Genomic DNA, 17,718 nt, shown 5'->3' with positions numbered 1-17,718 from the left:
ATTACGTCACGCGAATTTTAGAACTTTTCAACCCCTCCTTGTCACAGGTTGTCACATTTTTAGTACCCCGTTCCCCCTAATGTGACGTCACACATTTTTCAAACTTATGCATGTATCTAAAAATAATCAAAAGAAAACAGTTATTTTCATTTTTTTACTTATTTTTACTTATTAAATAATCTTAGATATCGAAAATTTTAAAAATCGTAAATTTTTGTGTCCCACTTGCATTACAACATGACTTTGTTACGTAAGAGATAATCTTATAGCGAGTGTGCGAAATTATTAATATGTAAATACAAATAGGTAGGTAGATTAAAAATTTTCTGTTCAAAGTTTTTTGCTCACGTACAAATTTCGTTTCGTTTTATTATGTCACGTCAGAAAGCTTTTGATCCCCCCCCCTGCCCCTTGTCACATTATGTCACATAAAGATGATACCCTCCCCCCCTATTAACGTGTAACGTAATTTATGGATGGCCCCTAGTGAGGTTAACTAAAATAACATGTTACTCGAAAGAAAATAAAAACCTTTATTATTTGATTAAATAATAAAGGTTTTTATTTTCTTGGTAAGATTTTACCAACTAAATAATAATCAGGTTGTAAGGAAATTAACGTAGGTAAATTAGGTAATCCAAACAATAAGCTTATTTCAAGGGAATTAGTAAAAATTAGGAAAAATTGAAAAGCTTGCGCCCCGAGTGGTTGTGTGTTGCGTCGCTGACCACTGCCGCCCAATCCCGTCAATCTCGAACGGGATCTCGTCATATTATGCGTCGGGATTGATCCCGAAAAATTACACGAGATCTCGCGAGATCGGGATCCCGCGGGATCGGGATTGCATTCCCTAATTTTTGGTAAGGATCTCATATTTTTTTGAAAATGCAATATAGCCTATGTTGCTCAGTAAAGATGCAGCTTTCTAATGGTGAAAGAATTTTTGAAATCGGTCCAGTAGTTTTTGCGTGAAAACCATACATACATACATACATACATACATACTTACAAACTTTTCCTCTTTATAATATTAGTATAGATTAAAAACGCTTGTTTGACTTCTCGACCACCACCAAATAAAGAAGATGAATAATAGAAAAATATACTTACAATTACAGAACATGCGTAACATATTGAAAATATCGAGATGAACAATAATCAATGAATGTTTATATGTGATCAAAACAACATTTCGCTGGACCTTTCAATTTCACAATGCTGTGCTAACTTCGAAAATAGAAGGAATTCAATTTAATATTCTGTATATAATACAAATCAATTCTGCACTGCGTTTTCTGTTCAATGTTTAACTTCAACCCAGTTAAATGTGTAAAAAATTACAAAAAAAGGACTTCAATAACAACTTTTCTTCCAGAAAAAACAACGAATATTAAAATGGTTCAATATCCACGATGTCATTGTTCCCCACAATAATGGGGAGTGACGTTTCAGCTGGTAACATTGCACTGCGCGTAATACATTGCTTGGCTGTAGTGCTCCTGCAGACTTTGCATTGAAGATACCTCGCCCGTGTACTCGGAATCGTAGTTAAGGGTCGGGTAATGGAACTCTTGGTTTTGAATCTCTGTGTGCTCTTCTGGTTTGTTTTCTGGTAGTGTTTGTGGGTCCTGGAAGTATATGAATCGTAAAATAAATAAATTATTGCTAGTAATTCGGTACATTTTATTACACTTACGTACATTGAATAAAAGATAGCCCGTATACGAAACATAATATATCTTTCATTCATTCTTATGTACAGCCTGGAGAACGAATATCGAAGGTTAGATCTCCCTAAAGACAATCATTCTATTTCTATTTTTATAGGACTACGCCATACAGATTTAAATGTCTCCTTTTTGGGTAATTATCTCGATAAAATACCTATATCAGATTTCGTCTACCTTGCCCTTGTGATCACAATGACTTAATTATTGTTAATTTTTGCGTAACTAATCAACAATCATGAAATTGCAATTTTTAATGCAAAACAATTTAGTTCAATTTATTGTGGTTCATCTAACCTGAAGCACCTGATATTTGCACCTCTTGAAGCGGCCGTACAGCGAGGAATACGGCAGATTGTAGTGTATGGCTGCCTGGTTTATTGACATTTGGCCCACTCTGCAAATTTTTAAGTAAAGAAAATTTTAACAGCAATCAATTTCAATTAAACCGCCTCGAAATTGCCTGTACTGGACCAAATTTTAATGTTACCACTCGGGAGGCACAAGCTTTCAAATAGTAAAATCAGTTCATGTCATATTCTGAGGAAAAGGCACCGAAAAGTCAACCGTCGCCCCGTGATCCAATTTTTTTTAATCTTTAGAAATTTCTCATTTCTAAAGCATTATAATGCTATTAAACTAAATATAAAATATGTCAATTAAATGGTTATTTTTAAGCTATTGCATAGCTTCTATCGCGGGCCTTGAGAGCGGGGACCAAATCGAGAAATTCCGTAACGAAAAAATCTCACGCTCCCGCCTCCCCACTCCGACGGGCGCGGAGGTGTGGCTTGAAGGCATAGCATGCAATAGCTTTACCGCGGCAGTCCCCGAGTGCCACACGTCTTTTTTATTTATTTTTTTATTATAGAAATAATATTGACAACAACTGTTAACATAATCGATAAGAGTAACTAACATATATATAGTAGAATTTAGTACATTTTAGTTCTAGTATTAACATAAACCAAATTACCTGACAGCTTCCAGCGCTTCTCCCATCGCGTCCTCTGACCATGGTGTGGGGTTAGAGCGGGATAGCTCGATGCCTTCTCGCTTGCACCGACCGTAGAGAGTACCTGAATTTTTTAATGAATATACAAGAAATTAAATTTATCTCGATAACCAAAATTTTCACAAACTTAGAGCTCATTAAGATTTTCTTGGAAGGTCTGAAATTTAATTGGGTTATGTTCTCACCAGTTCATAAAAAAAAACACATCATGTTTTAAAGAAGAATAAAGATTAAAAATAGTCTAAAACGTGTAAATTCAATAATATAAACTGATCCGAAGAAGTAAAAAAAATGCTTGGGGAATATTGTGTGACATCTCCAAAGCATTTGACTCTATAGTACATTTCACTTTATTGTGGAAACTGAACTAGGTATCATGTAATTAAGTGGTTAGCTCATAACCCCATAACTTGATAGCTTTAGAATAGGATACAAGCTGATATTGTCAATGGAGAAAAAATTAGTGCTTTGCTACGACCAACATTGGTGTTCCGCAAGGATCTATCTTAGGATTCTTAGGTCCCTTTTTGTTTCCGTTCCCTGTCTTTTGCTTTACATTTCTCATATCATTCGCACGGTAAAAGTTATCTGGGCATTACGTACGCCTTATGTGTCTATGCCGCGCATTTTTATTTTCTATGTTTTCATCCCAAGATTCGTGCAGCGGGCAAAAACCACTGCACTAATGTGAGTATTGCGCCTAAGAAAACATAATCTTAAATGTAAGCGAACGTGCGGTTGATAAAGATGCGTGGTTTGCCAGTTATGAGTGTACCCATAGAGTTTTAAGAATTTATGCAATGAAAAAGGTGTTTGGAATTTTATAAGTAACTTTCAGTCCTTAGAGCTTAGTACACCAACAACGGAGTGGATGCGTGTGTATGTTTTACCCATAGGTATCCCGAATAGGGCGTGGCGCCGGTATATTTTATTTATTTATTTTGCATAAAATTCGGATATCGCAGATCCATATTTTGTTAGTAAAATAAAAATAAAACCTAAATATTAATGTTAGTAATTATATATATGTAGTAATTAGGTATAGTGTAAGGTGTTGTGTATTTTATACCCGTAGGTATCCCATATCGCTCGGCCGCGCGCTGCACGGACGCGGCGCCGCAGCGGATGGCGTCGAGCGCGCGCTGCAGGTCGGCGCGGCGCCACGCGGTCGGGGCCGCGTTGAACGGCGCGGCCAGGCGGATGCCCTCGCGCCGCGCTATCTTGTATAGCGTGCTGCTGGGTATACCTGGCCGGAAACAGACAATAAATCAGTTCTGGATACTGCAATTTCTTAGTCGAAATAATTTAGACTTAAATATGCAGGAGGATACCTTCAACTTGAATATATTATCTGAGATTATTATTGTCATAGCCCTGTGTTTATCTATGTACACAAAATATGTAGAAGACAATTAAATGGAACCATCGACATTTTATTAATTATAATATTAAAAACCATTACTGTAATAAAAATTTACACGTTGTCTAAACCTTTTTATTTACTTTCCTTACCATATGCTTTACTAGCTTTATTAGCCGATATAGCCCCAGTCCGCAAAGCATGCAATGCTCCCTTCAGATCTTCTTCACTCCAAGTTTTAGAAGCTCCTTCCTTCTTTGGAGTATCGATACCCAAACGATGGGCACGCTGCCATAGTGTTGTAGATGGTATTCCATATGTTGCCGAAGCCTAAAAGTTTCCATAATTTGTTCTATAATTTAAGGTATCTACAGACGTATCACAGTTGCAACAAACAAATCAAAATATGTTACATACAGATCAATCAAACACAAATAGCGTTATTAATTTATTATAAGAAATGACCAAAGCTTTTGATTGCGTTTATCACGAAATATTTCTCTTCAAATAAGACATTTAGTGGTCTATGCCTTGGATAACATTAATATTTACCTAAGCCATCGCAAACAGTGTAAAAAACAACAATTAAGCAAAATTAAGTAATTAAACATATCACAATGTAGCACAAATGCTTTTGGTGTTCCCCAAGGACACATTTTGGGGCCTTTATATGTATAATTTCCATCAATGATTTACCAAATATACACTTATTTTTTAATTCAGTAATTATTTTATGACTGCAGCAATTTCAATTTAAATTTATAATATCTCAAAAGTTAGTTATTTCTATATGAAGGTCACGTTCACAATCATTACAGACAAAACACATTGCCAAAAATATATTTCCCTATTTCATATTATTACGTTAGGTATCTTACTTTAGTCAGGCTCATGTTGTGATTTTTTAAGGCATCCAGAGCTTTTTCCATGTCTTTCTGCGACCAGGTCTTTGGAGCACCTCTACTGCTGACTTCTGGAATACTGCTGCATTCACTTGTTTCATCTCCACTTAATTGTTGGCTTTCTGCAAGAATCATGTTTCTTTGTTCCTTATTCTTTCAAAAGCGGAAATAACAATTATTTGACTTAACACAATTTTCAACACAGATAAATTCTGTTATATAAACTTATTGAACTAAAAGAAATCTACCATTTCATATAATTTCATAGGTTACAGGTGCGACTTTTGAAGAGCGTTTAGGAAAAAATTCATTACAATAAATGTCAAAATAAAAGTTGTATTGTAAAATCAAATACGTTGCTAAAAACGTCATTTGATAACAGTTTAAAATCTCACCTCCTTCAGATAGCGGTTCATCTTTAATAGACAGAAGTGGAGCAAAATCAGATGTATCCAGAATTTCATTTGTACAGGACATAGACATGTGTTTATCTATTAATGCTGAACCCTGGGAAATAAAATACCATTTTGGAACTTTTTATTATGTAACAAATTTTTTGAGTTTAGAATGATGACAATAAACAACAAGACTTACAAACGCCCATAAAAGGTTGTCTGTGTAGAATGTACAAAACATTGCTTGAAACTTACACCTTATTTCGTCACCATAATGTTTAAAGTCTATTTTACCGCTCATTAGAAAACTCTGCCTTAATACACGCATAGGTATAGTTTTGCTTCATACAATATTTGAGCGCGATTGTGAGTATAGTTGTTTTGACAAGCCAAAAATTTACCAAAGTCGTATTCTTAGCTGGTTGCAACATCGCAAGGGAGGTCTCGTGGGGTGCTGGCAGGTCCTCTCTAACTGGCGTGGCTGTTGGAGCCGCGGGAACTGGTACCAGCTCTGAGGTGAACTGTGGAGAATATTCTTTATTTATTTATTTATTTATTTATTTATTTATTTATGATGCACCAACAGTAACTCAATTTGTAACATTATATAAATAATCGTACATAAAGTCTTAATCTAAATTGGCTACTAATTATAGGTACATACAGCATTACTTCAGAATTGGATTGAATTTAATATTTAATCTAAATAATTATACACAGAAAAAAAATGTTAGATGTAGAGCAATGTGAAAACAATATTGTTCTTCTTATAATCTTTCTTCTTCTTCTTATATATAAAAATGAATCGCAAAATGTGTTGGTAAGCGCATAACTCGAGAACGGCTGAACCGATTTCGATAATTATTTTTTTATTATATTCCTTGAAGTACGAGGATGGTTCTTATGTAGAGAAAACGTAAACATGTACCACGGGCGAAGCCGGGGCGGACCGCTAGTCTTATATATAAAAATGAATCGCAAAATGTGTTGGTAAGCGCATAACTCGAGAACGGCTGAACCAATTTCGATAATTCTTTTTTTATTATATTCCTTGAAGTACGAGGATGGTTCTTATGTAGAGAAAACGTAAACATGTACCACGGGCGAAGCCGGGGCGGACCGCTAGTTAGTAATACATACAAGTAAATTTCATTGGAAATACATATTATGGCGTGAAAATTTGAAATACTACTAAATTTTTCCTATTTCTTAAATAACTATTGTAAGTAATGCTTTTGCGGAGTGGGTAAATTTAACAGGGTCAAAGATCGAAGAAAAAGTGAATTGAAAGTTACTAACCTGTAATTGATCCAATAAATGTGTTGTAACATTGTCATCGAATTGTGAATCTGGATCGATTTTAATTGGAAGCAGTTCTGTATTCTGTAGGAATTAAGATTGTGTTATATTATAATTTTTAATTTATAAAAAAGCTCTATCCCTTCTTCATAGGAAAAATCGGCGAAATTCTAATTCCACATTACACACAAGACAAATAAATTAGTAGTCATTAAAACAACACAAGAAATTCTCTCTTACTCAACCTCAACTCTCAAGGTGTCACAAGAGTCATCCCACTAAAACAGTCTGTAATGCTACACCAAAAGCTTCTTTTTTTTTCGAAAAAAATTGTTCCAAAATAAATTGTTGGAGATTTTCTCCCAGTTTGTTTTGTATCGAGATATTTTCCTCCTTAAATGATTCGGAAGAGACATATAGTCGTCGTATACAATAATACACACGTATCGTCGTAAAGAGATGCTTTGCATTTTTCAATAATTGGTATAAAAAATTCGCGGTGGTTTAGTTGGTGGTAATTTATGAAATTGCACTTAAATGATTCTATAGATTTTTAAAACTCTGGAAAACATTATACAGTGAAACCTGGTTAAGTGAGACATCAAGGGACCTGCAATGTCGTTTCACTTATAGAGGTATTCCACTTACCCAGTGTCTCAGATATACAGGTATAAATAAATATCTGTCTCATTTACAGAGGGTTCCATTAATAGAGGTGAGAATACAGGTTATTTCAGTTATACAGGTGCGATCATTAAATAAAATAACGTGTTATGTATGTAAATGGAATTTGTGGGTAGAATAAGAATGAGTAAACAAACAATGTTATCTCAGTTACAGAGGTTTATGCATATAAAATTTACTCGCTGTCTCAGTTATAGAGGTAACTATGATGTTAAATCGAAAGAACAAATCCCAGATATAGAGGTTTACCTCGTCCCACTAACAGAGGTTATTCAGTGCCAAAGTGTTGGGACCTCAGCATGAGTTCCAGTTATGGAGGTTTCTCACTTATCCAGGTCCCACTTAACCAAGTTTCACTGTACCTAGTCTATATTACCAACCGAATTCGGAAAACATTCCAGACCATATTACAACATGAATACGGAAAACATTCTAGTCCACATTACCACACGAATATGGGAAACATTCTAGTCCACATTACACACGAATACGGAAAACATTCTAGTCCATATTACCAATCGAATACGGAAAACATTCTGGTCCATATTACCACACGAATACGGAAAACATTCTAGTCCATATTACCACACGAATACGGAAAACATTCTAGTCCATATTACCACACTAATATGGAAAACATTCTAGTCCACATTACCACACGTATCTAATATCTAATATCTAATATTCTAATGTATATTATAAAGGCGAAAGTTTGTAAGGATGTATGGATGTATGGATATATGGATATTTGTTACTCTTTCACGTAAAAACTACTGAACCGATTACAATGAAATTTAGCACACATACAGAGGGTAACTTGGATTAACACATAGGATAGTTTTTATCCCGGAAATCCCACGGGAACGGGAACCATGCGGTTTTCCTTTGCAAACGCGGGCGAAGCCGCGGGCGGAAATCTAGTATGGAAAACATTCTAGTCCACATTACCCATCGAATACGGAAAACATTCTGGTCCATAGTACCACACGAATATGGAAAACATTCTAGTCCATATTACCACACGAAAACGGAAAACATTCTAGTCCATATTACCAACCGAATACGGAAAACATTCTAGTCCATATTACCAGAAGAATACGTAAAACATTCTAGTCCATAGTACCACACGAATATGGAAAACATTCTAGTCCACATTACCAATCGAATACGGAAAACATTCTAGTCCATATTACCACACGAATATGGAAAACATTCTAGTCCATGGTACCACACGAATACGGAAACATTCTAGTCCATATTACCACACGAATATGGAAAACATTCTAGTCCATATAGTCACACGAATGAATTATTATCTAAATCTACGTTTTTAAAGTGTTTAAGTATGTATGTATTACGCTTAAACCACTGAACAGATTTAGTTGAAAATCAAAAATTGGTTGCCGTATAAATTATAATTCTGTTTCTGACAATTTTCGCAAAAATAACGATTTGAACAGAATAAAGGCTCATAAATATTTTTTGTCATTACCAAATGATATAATTAAGAGTACCTAGTTATATTAAATTGCAATTAAAATGAAGGTTAGAACCAAGTTAAAACATAGGTAGGTACCTATGTAATAATTCCATAATTATTAAAATAAATAAGTTAATGATCTACCTACTTATTTTTTCAGATAACTTGTAAGGAAAACCGATAACACATTACATTAATTAATGTTACATTATATTTATTAAGTTGTTCACAGACAACGAAGTTTATACTGTGAACTGCCATATAACTATTAACTACTAATTATTAGATATTTTTATAACATGAAAAGTTTTAAATATATAACAAAAACTTATAAACAAGAGATATGATAATAAGAGTAGTAACTATGAAAAAATCTCACATAGTGCTTTCCAAACTGCGAATCCTCTTCGTCAGACAGCGGCTCACACTTTACTTGAGACGGTCCGTAGCCAGGCATTTCCTAGTAACAATCACTTTACTTAGAAAAACTTACTTTCATTCATGAAAATAATCTACCGAATTAAAATTGAATTGTAATAAAGTTCTGGCTAATGTATATTCCCTTAATCTTAAATCTTAATTGTTCAATAAACACGCATTTTATCAGCGAGATATTTACTTAAACCATCTCCGAAGCCCGTCTGTGGAAAACAAAACATTTTTTCCTCCAAATGTCGCGCGAATCGAACAATCGGCATAATATAAGTAGGTTTACATAGGCAATTAGACAAAAGGAAGCGAGCTTTATTGAATTTTTTCTCGATTGGTGCACAAATGAAGAGTGCAAACCCGATTCCCTCTCTTTCTTTTCCTGCCCTGAGCTCGCCGCGAGCTTTTTTAATTTTATTTCGCAAGCACACGATCGACATTTTCGACGGGAACTTAAAACAAAATTCCCGCGTCTAAAGTTGGAAAGTTTTAACGCGTGTTCCACTATCGGGCCGTGGACCGGCGCGATGCAGACGTTCGTATGTCACCTGTCGGTCGGTGAATGTAAACGTTTTAACCCTCTTCATATCATAGCAGTCGAGGCTCGAGAGGGATACGCGGCGGCGGGCAACCGCGGGACGAACGTCTTCAGCGAAGGACGGAGGGAAGCGAAACCGATAAACGTAAGAAACGGCGACGAGCGATCAGCGAACAATCTCACTCACCTAGTCGGGTAGCGGTTGGCGCGAAAAGTACTCGCGTCACACGTGGGGTTATGAATGCACGGTGACCTTCGGCAGCGATGGGATGTCGCAAATGAAAGTGAATTCGCGGCCGCACGTCTGCGTCGCTGCGTGGCGCATGTTAGGAGGTGCAGGGCGGGCTCCATTTTTTCCCGCGCCAAAGAAATAAAAACAAACGCCTTGCTGGCCGAGCGTCGCAATCGGGTCCTTTCGTTTCGACTTTTGCATACTCATTGCGAAATGTTTAGTCTCGTAGCTACAACACTGAAACAGGAACCTCAGTCCTCAACACTAATATAACGCAACAACGTTCACTCGACATTTGAATTTATGCAGAACTTACGAAAATTCCACATTCAAAATGCTCATAGTCTAATCATACACCAAGCAATATTGTTTAGAATATATTTTATAGGCTAATTATATTTTTACGAACAGAAAATTACCCCTCGGCAGAAATTGACTTAAGTACTATTTAACCATTTTTACCCACTATCAAAAATCGCAGTAAATTCCTAAAAACAATTTCAAAATCAAAAAAATTTACCCCCTTATAAAATAATAAACATAGTAACTAGAGCTACGTGACAGGTGACTTAAATTCCTGGATGAAAAATAATATTCATCCATCCGTTCTTTGCAAGAAGCTTATATCTAATACACTGGAGATTGCACTATGACCATTAACTTGTAACAAGAAAATATGACCTAGAATGACGTCAGTCATGTTTTTTGTCTCTTTCTGTGGAGTGACCACGCTGGTTTGTAAATTCAGGATTTTTCAAAATAGAAAAAACTAAAAATCATGGTCTATAAATAATAACGACATATATTTTTAACAGTATTTATATTATAATATTACTGGTCATACTTTATAGGTACATACAATTTTAATTGGTATAGAATGATAGTTTTAAATAACTTTTGGCTACAAAGCTTGGATATGAACCGATATATAGCATTAACATCCTTTGTAAATAGAGGAAAGTTGTGTTTTGCATCAGATGCTGTTTACCAAATTGTAAGCTACTCAGATCTTCTTTTTAAACGCGTTGCTTCGACGGGTCAATTTCAAGCCAAAATCATCAAAGAAAAACTGTTTATAGCAGCCTTGCACAAATTTCAGCTAACTTTACAAAGTTTATTTTTCAAAAGGTATTTTTTTCTGGGTCGTAATCCTCAATAATTTTACCCTTGATGGGCACATATATTTCTTTTTATTTTACTTTTTGGAAAGCTGAAATACGTAAAACAAAAAAAATATGAGGTAAGTTAAAAAAGTATAAATTTCAATGTAAAAACGAACAATCTTATAACTACATGTGAGTGCAATACCGATGTCGTGTGTTGTTTCATTACTAGTAACAATCTTTAAAATGGTGTTGTAAATTTTCATCATAATATTGTTATTACAAAATATTCTCTTCGCTATCCATAAAAACTCGTCATCATGGTTACCTTACTTGTTAAATTTGTTTATTGAAAACTTGTTGAAAAATGATAAAGTATTAGGGAAATAACAAATTTAACATGACTGCTTACTAAAATGATGCTAAATTAGACAATTTTTGCCGTTGAAATGATTCTAAACAGGTAAATGCAGGAGTATTGAGGAATATTGTAAATAACGTAAATATACACTTGCCTGCGAAATTCTAAGCCAGAATTTGGTGTCCAAACACTTCTGCAATTTTGCACAATACAATGCATTCTTTATATTCGGAAAATATTCATTAAATAAGCAACAATATTAACTTAAATATTCGAAGCGACGCAATTTTTTTGACACACATGCCATATTGACAAAGTGAGAGTTGCTACAATTTTATTATGGTGACTACCCATAATCAGGGAGTATCGCTTTTTAATAATTGGTTCAGATACTTATTTTATTTAGCATAAATAATAATTGTCTCATCCAACAATGCTTCTGAATGACGTTGTTGGCAATTTATCAACAAACTCATATACATAAACTAACCTTTTGCACAGAATATTACAGCATACATAGTAGCCTTGGGAAAACTTCGTATTAACAGTGGCAATACCAAGTTAGGTGTGAAAGTGATAAAAAACATGAACTGGGCAATATTTTCTTGTTACACGTCAATGTTCATACCGAAATCTCCAGTGTATTAGATATAAGCTTCTTGGTTCTTTGAATATCGAATCAACTTTCAAGTAAACAAAAAAGTTCCATTAACAATTCCGCAGTTTATACAATTGAATTTATAATAATATCATAACTAGATCATAACAGTAGCATACTAATTAGCGGGTAGATGCACCTTGAGCGGGGGGCGCCCAGCCGGCGCCCCTCGCGGCGCCTTTCCTCCGATTGATTTTTATAACAAGAATCTCCACTCTTGTACTTTTTTGTTCCGCACACCAAAAGACCTACGCACACAAACGGATCCTATAATTCGTTTGTACTAATGCTATTGATTTTTTTAACGAAGCGACAATGCTGGGATGAGGAAAACTGAGGCTGTAATCTTCAACTGCCAACTTTTATGCCGATGAAAGTTATTTTCTTTGACGCAAACAATGGGTTGAATGAAAATATTTTTAGAAATTTATACTTTTTATAATAAGCTAATATATTGCTAAGGTAAAAAAATATTAACCGAAAAAGAGACGAAATTTTATATTACCTCCCACAAAAAATAAACTAAGTAACTTCTTCATTCTGAAATAATATTTCCAAGCAAAGCTTGAATATAAATTTTTAAATCAGTTACCTACCTAGGTATACCTACCAAATATGTATTATAAACTTTGAACGACTCCGCTCGGTGCTGCGAAATATTATATGGGTGTTAGGGGGTTGATAGAAACTTTAAAATTGTATATTTTTAATACCTATACATATATTTTTTAATAATTCCTCCTCTAATAGTCATAATGTTATTTTTTGGGGTTCCGAACAACAAAAGAGAAGAACGCAAACTTTGTATAGGTCATAGGATCACTTTGTTGTCCGTCGGTCTGTTCTCAGAAACGCGTGAAGGTATCAGGCTGAAATTTATATTGACTTCTCAGGAACGAAGTAAAGTCTTATAGCACATAGTATGAGGTCCCACCGCAGGATTAGTGCGTTCATAGTTTTTTTTGCTAAAACCAAAATTTTATTTATATATTTATACTAGATTTCCGCCCGCGGCTTCGCCCGCTTTTTCAAAGGAAAACCCGCATCGTTCCCGTTCCCATGGGATTTCCGGAATAAAACCTATCCTATGTGTTAATCCAAGTTACCCTCTATATGTGTGCTTAATTTCATTGTAATCGGCTCAGTAGTATTTGCGTGAAAGAGTAACTGGTGTGAGTTGGCGTGATTTGGCGTTATTTGGCGTGAGTTGGCGTGAGTGGGCTTGAGTTGACGTGAGTGGGCGTTAGTTCGCGTGAGTTAGCCTGAGTTAGCGTGAGTAAGAGTGAGTGAGCTCAAGCTAGCGTGAGTGATCCTGAGTTAGCGTGAGTGATCCTGAGTTAGTGTGAGTGATCCTGAGTTAGCGTGAGTGATCCTGAGTTAGCGTGAGTGATCCTGAGTTAGCGTGAGTGAGCGTGAGTGAGCGTGAGTGATCCTGAGTTAACGTGAGTTAGCGTGAGTTAGTCTGAGTTAGCGTGAGTGAGCGTGAGTTATCCTGAGTGAGCGTGAGTTAGCGTGAGTGAGCGTGAGTGATCCTGAGTTAGCGTGAGTTAGCCTGAGTGAGCGTGAGTTAGCCTGAGTGAGCGTGAGTTAGCGTGAGTGAGCGTGAGTTAGCCTGAGTTAGCGTGAGTTAGCCTGATTTAGCGTGAATGAGCGTAAGTTAGCGTGAGTGAGCGTGAGTGAGAGTGAGTTAGCGTGAGCGAGCGTGAGTTAGCCTGAATCAGCTGTTTGGCTGGTTGGCTGGTTAAAGTAAATGCAATTTTGTCTGACGATAAGACATTATTAACCAAACTTTGACATGATCATGAAAGTGAAATCAACAAACAATTTTTCTTGTAGATGTAATCATTTCATGTGACTTATAATTTTTTGACGTGACAACGTCTTATAATTCGATAGAGCCGGCTGCACGCGCGAAAAAACATGACTCATGCGGCGTTACCTCGCTCTGAGGCGTTCCATGTAAGGCTTGAAGTGCAAGCGAGAGCGCGGATCGAGCGACCAAGAATCACAAGCGGACGTTGTCACGTTCAACTATCGTCATTCGTCAGTAAACCGACTTTACAGACAACCAATTTTTTTCAGATCGTTCTAATCTGACGAATTCTCAACGCGCACATGTCATCAATGCGATGGATAGATAACTCCATAGCACAGATTTCAACCAAACTCGACCATCTTAAAGCAACCCACGATACTCTTAGAAGAGATAATAATGAAAGATCTTTCCAATTTGACTTATAAAATAAGTTTTGAAGAAATAGATTTTTTTTGTAAAAATTTGTCGAGAGAATAAGTGGAATATAAATGTTCATGTTGATTCAGAAATAAATGTGATGCAGTGAAATTGTGTTTTATGTAAAACTAGCGACCCGCCCCGGCTTCGCACGGTGCAATGGCGGCCGGCCGGTACCGCCGCAAACGCTACGTCCCGCAATTTTTTAATCTGTAATATCTTCGAAAATATTCACTTAAATCATACGGTGTAAAGGGCCATATAGATCTATATTAAATGAACAATGTATTCAAGGTATTTAATTCGTTAAGGATTTTGCTGTTCTGTTTCGTTGCTGTATTGGTTAAAATCGCTTCGAAATTTAACCATTATTTGTCGTAAAAAGTAAATGACAAAAAAAAAGTTATTGTGGGTTATCCATAAGAGATAGACATATAATGATATACCATCGCGGACTTTTCTGTAGACCTTTTCAATGTGTACAATACTTATTACATTATTTTGATAAAACTCGTAGGGTTCAGCATGCGTTTGCAAAGTAAGCGGAAAAAATGTAATTATTTACGACATCACATTAGAAACCTCAAAAATAACAGTACTTCTCCACTATTTAATGGATGTTATTATACATATAAACCTTCCTCTTGAATCACTCTATCTATTAAAAAAAAACGAATCAAAATCCGTTGCGTAGTTTCAAAGTCTGCCACCTACCGTGAAACCTGCTTACTTTGCCACTTTTTCATGTGTCAAAAAGTTTGATTCGCTTTAAAAAAATATAATTGTATGAAAACGTAATGAGTAACCTGCACCTAGACGTAGTAAATTTTATGAAAATTTACATTATTACTAAATATCTATTTCATTTTTGTAAATTATAATATTTTAAGCATAAAAACAATTATGGCAAAGTTAGCTGTCACTTCTGGTAAATTTGCCATATGAAAGAAAAAATGAAATTTTTGGAGTTTATGAGGTTAAAAAGTAATATATTTGCACTCTTCCTATATCCCGTAAAATAAAGTAAAAACTTTATATTTTTTAGCACTGGTAATTTAACTCTCTAAGAAGGTGGCAAATTCACCAACCTTTCCAAAATATTTCCTATCTATGAAGAAGTTAGGGTTAGGGTTGTCAAATAAAAATGTTTTCGTAGTAGGAACAATTTAGTAAAAGTAAAAAAAAACATAATCAATTACTTCTAGTTAGTTTCTTAACTTTGAATTGTTTTACATAATAAAACAAAAAAAAATAGTAGGTATTCATTAAACTAACTAACTTTTTTTTTATATCACACATTACACGACATTCCTAAAAGATTTAAACAATGACAAATTCTTATTTATATGATCTTGATTGAATATAAAAATTGTTGTTATTTTAAACTTGATAGGAACCAATCCAATCAAGTTTTAAAATCCGTTTGTACACATTATTTCCTATTAGCTGTACTTTATGTGTCTCTATTTCTTTTGTGTGTGCAATAAATATGTAATTAAATAAATAAATACCTTTTGTAAAACAACCTTCATTTAAGCACATGCACTGTGTATTTCATACCTGGCTACCTAACTATTTATATTTTTTTTTCACCAGTCAGTAGGTACTTACAATGACAATTTAATTAAAATATTCATCAGAAATTTTGTGGCAGCCCTAACCTCCAACAAAACATGGCAAAGTCACCATCACAGACGTTGTGATTGGGGTTGTTGAATTTACCAATACCAATTGCGAAGTAAAGGTAGCTTGTAGCACAGTAAATCAGCTTTTATTTAGCTAAAGAACATTATGTTAACATAATATCAAAAAAATACTTACGTAGGCAATGCTTTTCCCGTTTGTTTTTGTAAAAGTTCCGAAGCACTAAGTTTCATACCGCCAACATTCGAAAAAAGTAACCGCCGAAAGTGACATCTCAAAAACAAGCTGGGTTGCCACATCTCATTCGGTGTTGCCATTTAACTCATAAATTTTACTATACAGGCATGCATAAATGACAAAAAACTGATATTAAGATGTGACTACACTTTTTCCCTCAGAAGTTGGCTATGGCAAAGTCTGCAACCGTTGGCAAAGCTAGCAGGTTTTACCGGTACCTACAAGAAATGACGCGGTAATGATGTGGTAATGATGCGTAAATAAAAAAGATAATTTATCGTAATGAAGGTATTCAAATATATACAGAATATAATATGTATTTATGTATCTACCTCAGTGACAACGATAACAAGCACATTCGTATCTGGCAGCTTCTTATATTTAATTTATCGAAGTTGTTGGAATAATACAATAGTAGGTATTAGCGCTGATTATTAATTATTTGAAATTTTCGTTTCGTATCTTCAGAGTAATATACTTTAAGGATATAATTGTTATACTGTGAATTATACATACATTTCAAAAGTATATTAATGCTTGGACGAATTATAAAAATAATTTGGAAAATCCAAAAGTGCACGCCTCATAATTTTTTTTTAATAAATATTTATTAATTATTATTTTTGTTTATTTAATAACAATTAAACCACATCGAATCAGACCCTGAAAAATGAAAGGGTTCTATTCCTGAGCATACTCAAGCGTAAGAGAAAAAAAAAGACTCGATTAGTAAAGTATTTCGGTCGCTATCGTGTTAACAAGAAAAAGGATCCGCACATACAGACACACGGACGTCCAAGACAGAACTTTTTTAAACTGTTTTTTAACTAGTTTAAATAACAAAAATGACATCAAAAATATCATGAACGTTAAAAATAGTGTTTTTTTCTTAATATGTGTGTGTATGTATTATCTTACAAGTGCAATGTATGATACATAAAGACATTTTAAGTTTGAAAAATCAGATGTTTTGCGCGAAGTGACAGTAGTACCCACCTCAACGCTTCGCTTATGAGGCGTGCAAAATAGGATTGCTTTTGGCTTTAGTGAATAGAACTTGGACTAGACCAACAAGTCGTAGTTCGCTCGCTTAACAATAGATGGCAGCAATACATATTTGTACAGTTCTGTTTAAAAAATGCTACGAATGCTATGAACAATAAATAACTCAAAGACAACACTTTATTTTCATTTATTTAAAAATCTGTTATCAAGAAAGTACATTATCTTTACCACATTTATTCAAAATTATAAAATGAATAGGTATCAAATTAAAGTTTGACACAAATCACGAGTTAACTTATTATTTGGGTCAAGGTTAAATCACGTCATAGTGATGTTAGATTAAGTAAAACACTTTGAAATATGTTAAAAATGTCTGAATAAATTAAAAATATTTATTAAATGAGTTCAATTAGCTA

At 34.7% G+C, this 17,718-nt stretch overlaps 1 protein-coding gene across 2 annotated transcripts; it reads right to left on the bottom strand.

Annotated features, from left to right (window-relative positions):
- Positions 1 to 1,045: 1,045 nt before the first annotated feature.
- Positions 1,046 to 16,838, bottom strand: LOC149484283 (uncharacterized). 2 transcript variants are annotated; one of them, XM_089701834.1, is made up of 11 exons: positions 16,630 to 16,838; positions 9,242 to 9,322; positions 6,699 to 6,782; positions 5,801 to 5,920; positions 5,400 to 5,511; positions 4,981 to 5,126; positions 4,255 to 4,432; positions 3,812 to 3,988; positions 2,704 to 2,806; positions 2,025 to 2,124; positions 1,046 to 1,628 (listed from the first exon to the last, which is right to left on the bottom strand). In XM_089701834.1, exons 2-11 carry the CDS (start codon positions 9,317 to 9,319, stop codon positions 1,449 to 1,451), a joined length of 1,278 nt encoding a protein of 425 aa, XP_089557960.1. In that variant the 5' UTR covers positions 9,320 to 9,322; positions 16,630 to 16,838; the 3' UTR covers positions 1,046 to 1,448. The 2 variants fall into 2 exon arrangements, with proteins under 2 accessions (XP_089557960.1, XP_089557962.1); XM_089701836.1 differs by lacking the exon at positions 16,630 to 16,838 and having other exon boundaries at positions 1,172 to 1,628; positions 9,242 to 9,491.
- Between the last annotated feature and the right edge of the window lie 880 nt (positions 16,839 to 17,718).

This window comes from Colias philodice, chromosome 12 (assembly GCF_061535455.1).
Source record: "Colias philodice isolate Cphi_HAF_F1 chromosome 12, ilColPhil1 Martin Lab GWU primary, whole genome shotgun sequence".
Classification (NCBI taxonomy): Eukaryota; Metazoa; Arthropoda; class Insecta; order Lepidoptera; family Pieridae; genus Colias; species Colias philodice.
Note: the sequence above shows the minus strand (reverse complement) of the source record. Positions and strands in the feature narration are given on the sequence as shown.

What these genes read in the sequence shown, in the direction of transcription:
- LOC149484283 (XM_089701834.1), bottom strand. Translation starts at nt 9,319, where the DNA reads ATGCCTGGCTACGGACCGTCTCAAGTAAAGTGTGAGCCGCTGTCTGAC. An exon ending in ACAACATGAGCCTGACTAAA is followed by an intron (nt 4,433 to 4,980) that starts GTAAGATACCTA and finishes GGAAACTTTTAG; the next exon opens with GCTTCGGCAACATATGGAAT. An exon ending in GCGATATGGGATACCTACGG is followed by an intron (nt 2,807 to 3,811) that starts GTATAAAATACA and finishes TAAAAAATTCAG; the next exon opens with GTACTCTCTACGGTCGGTGC.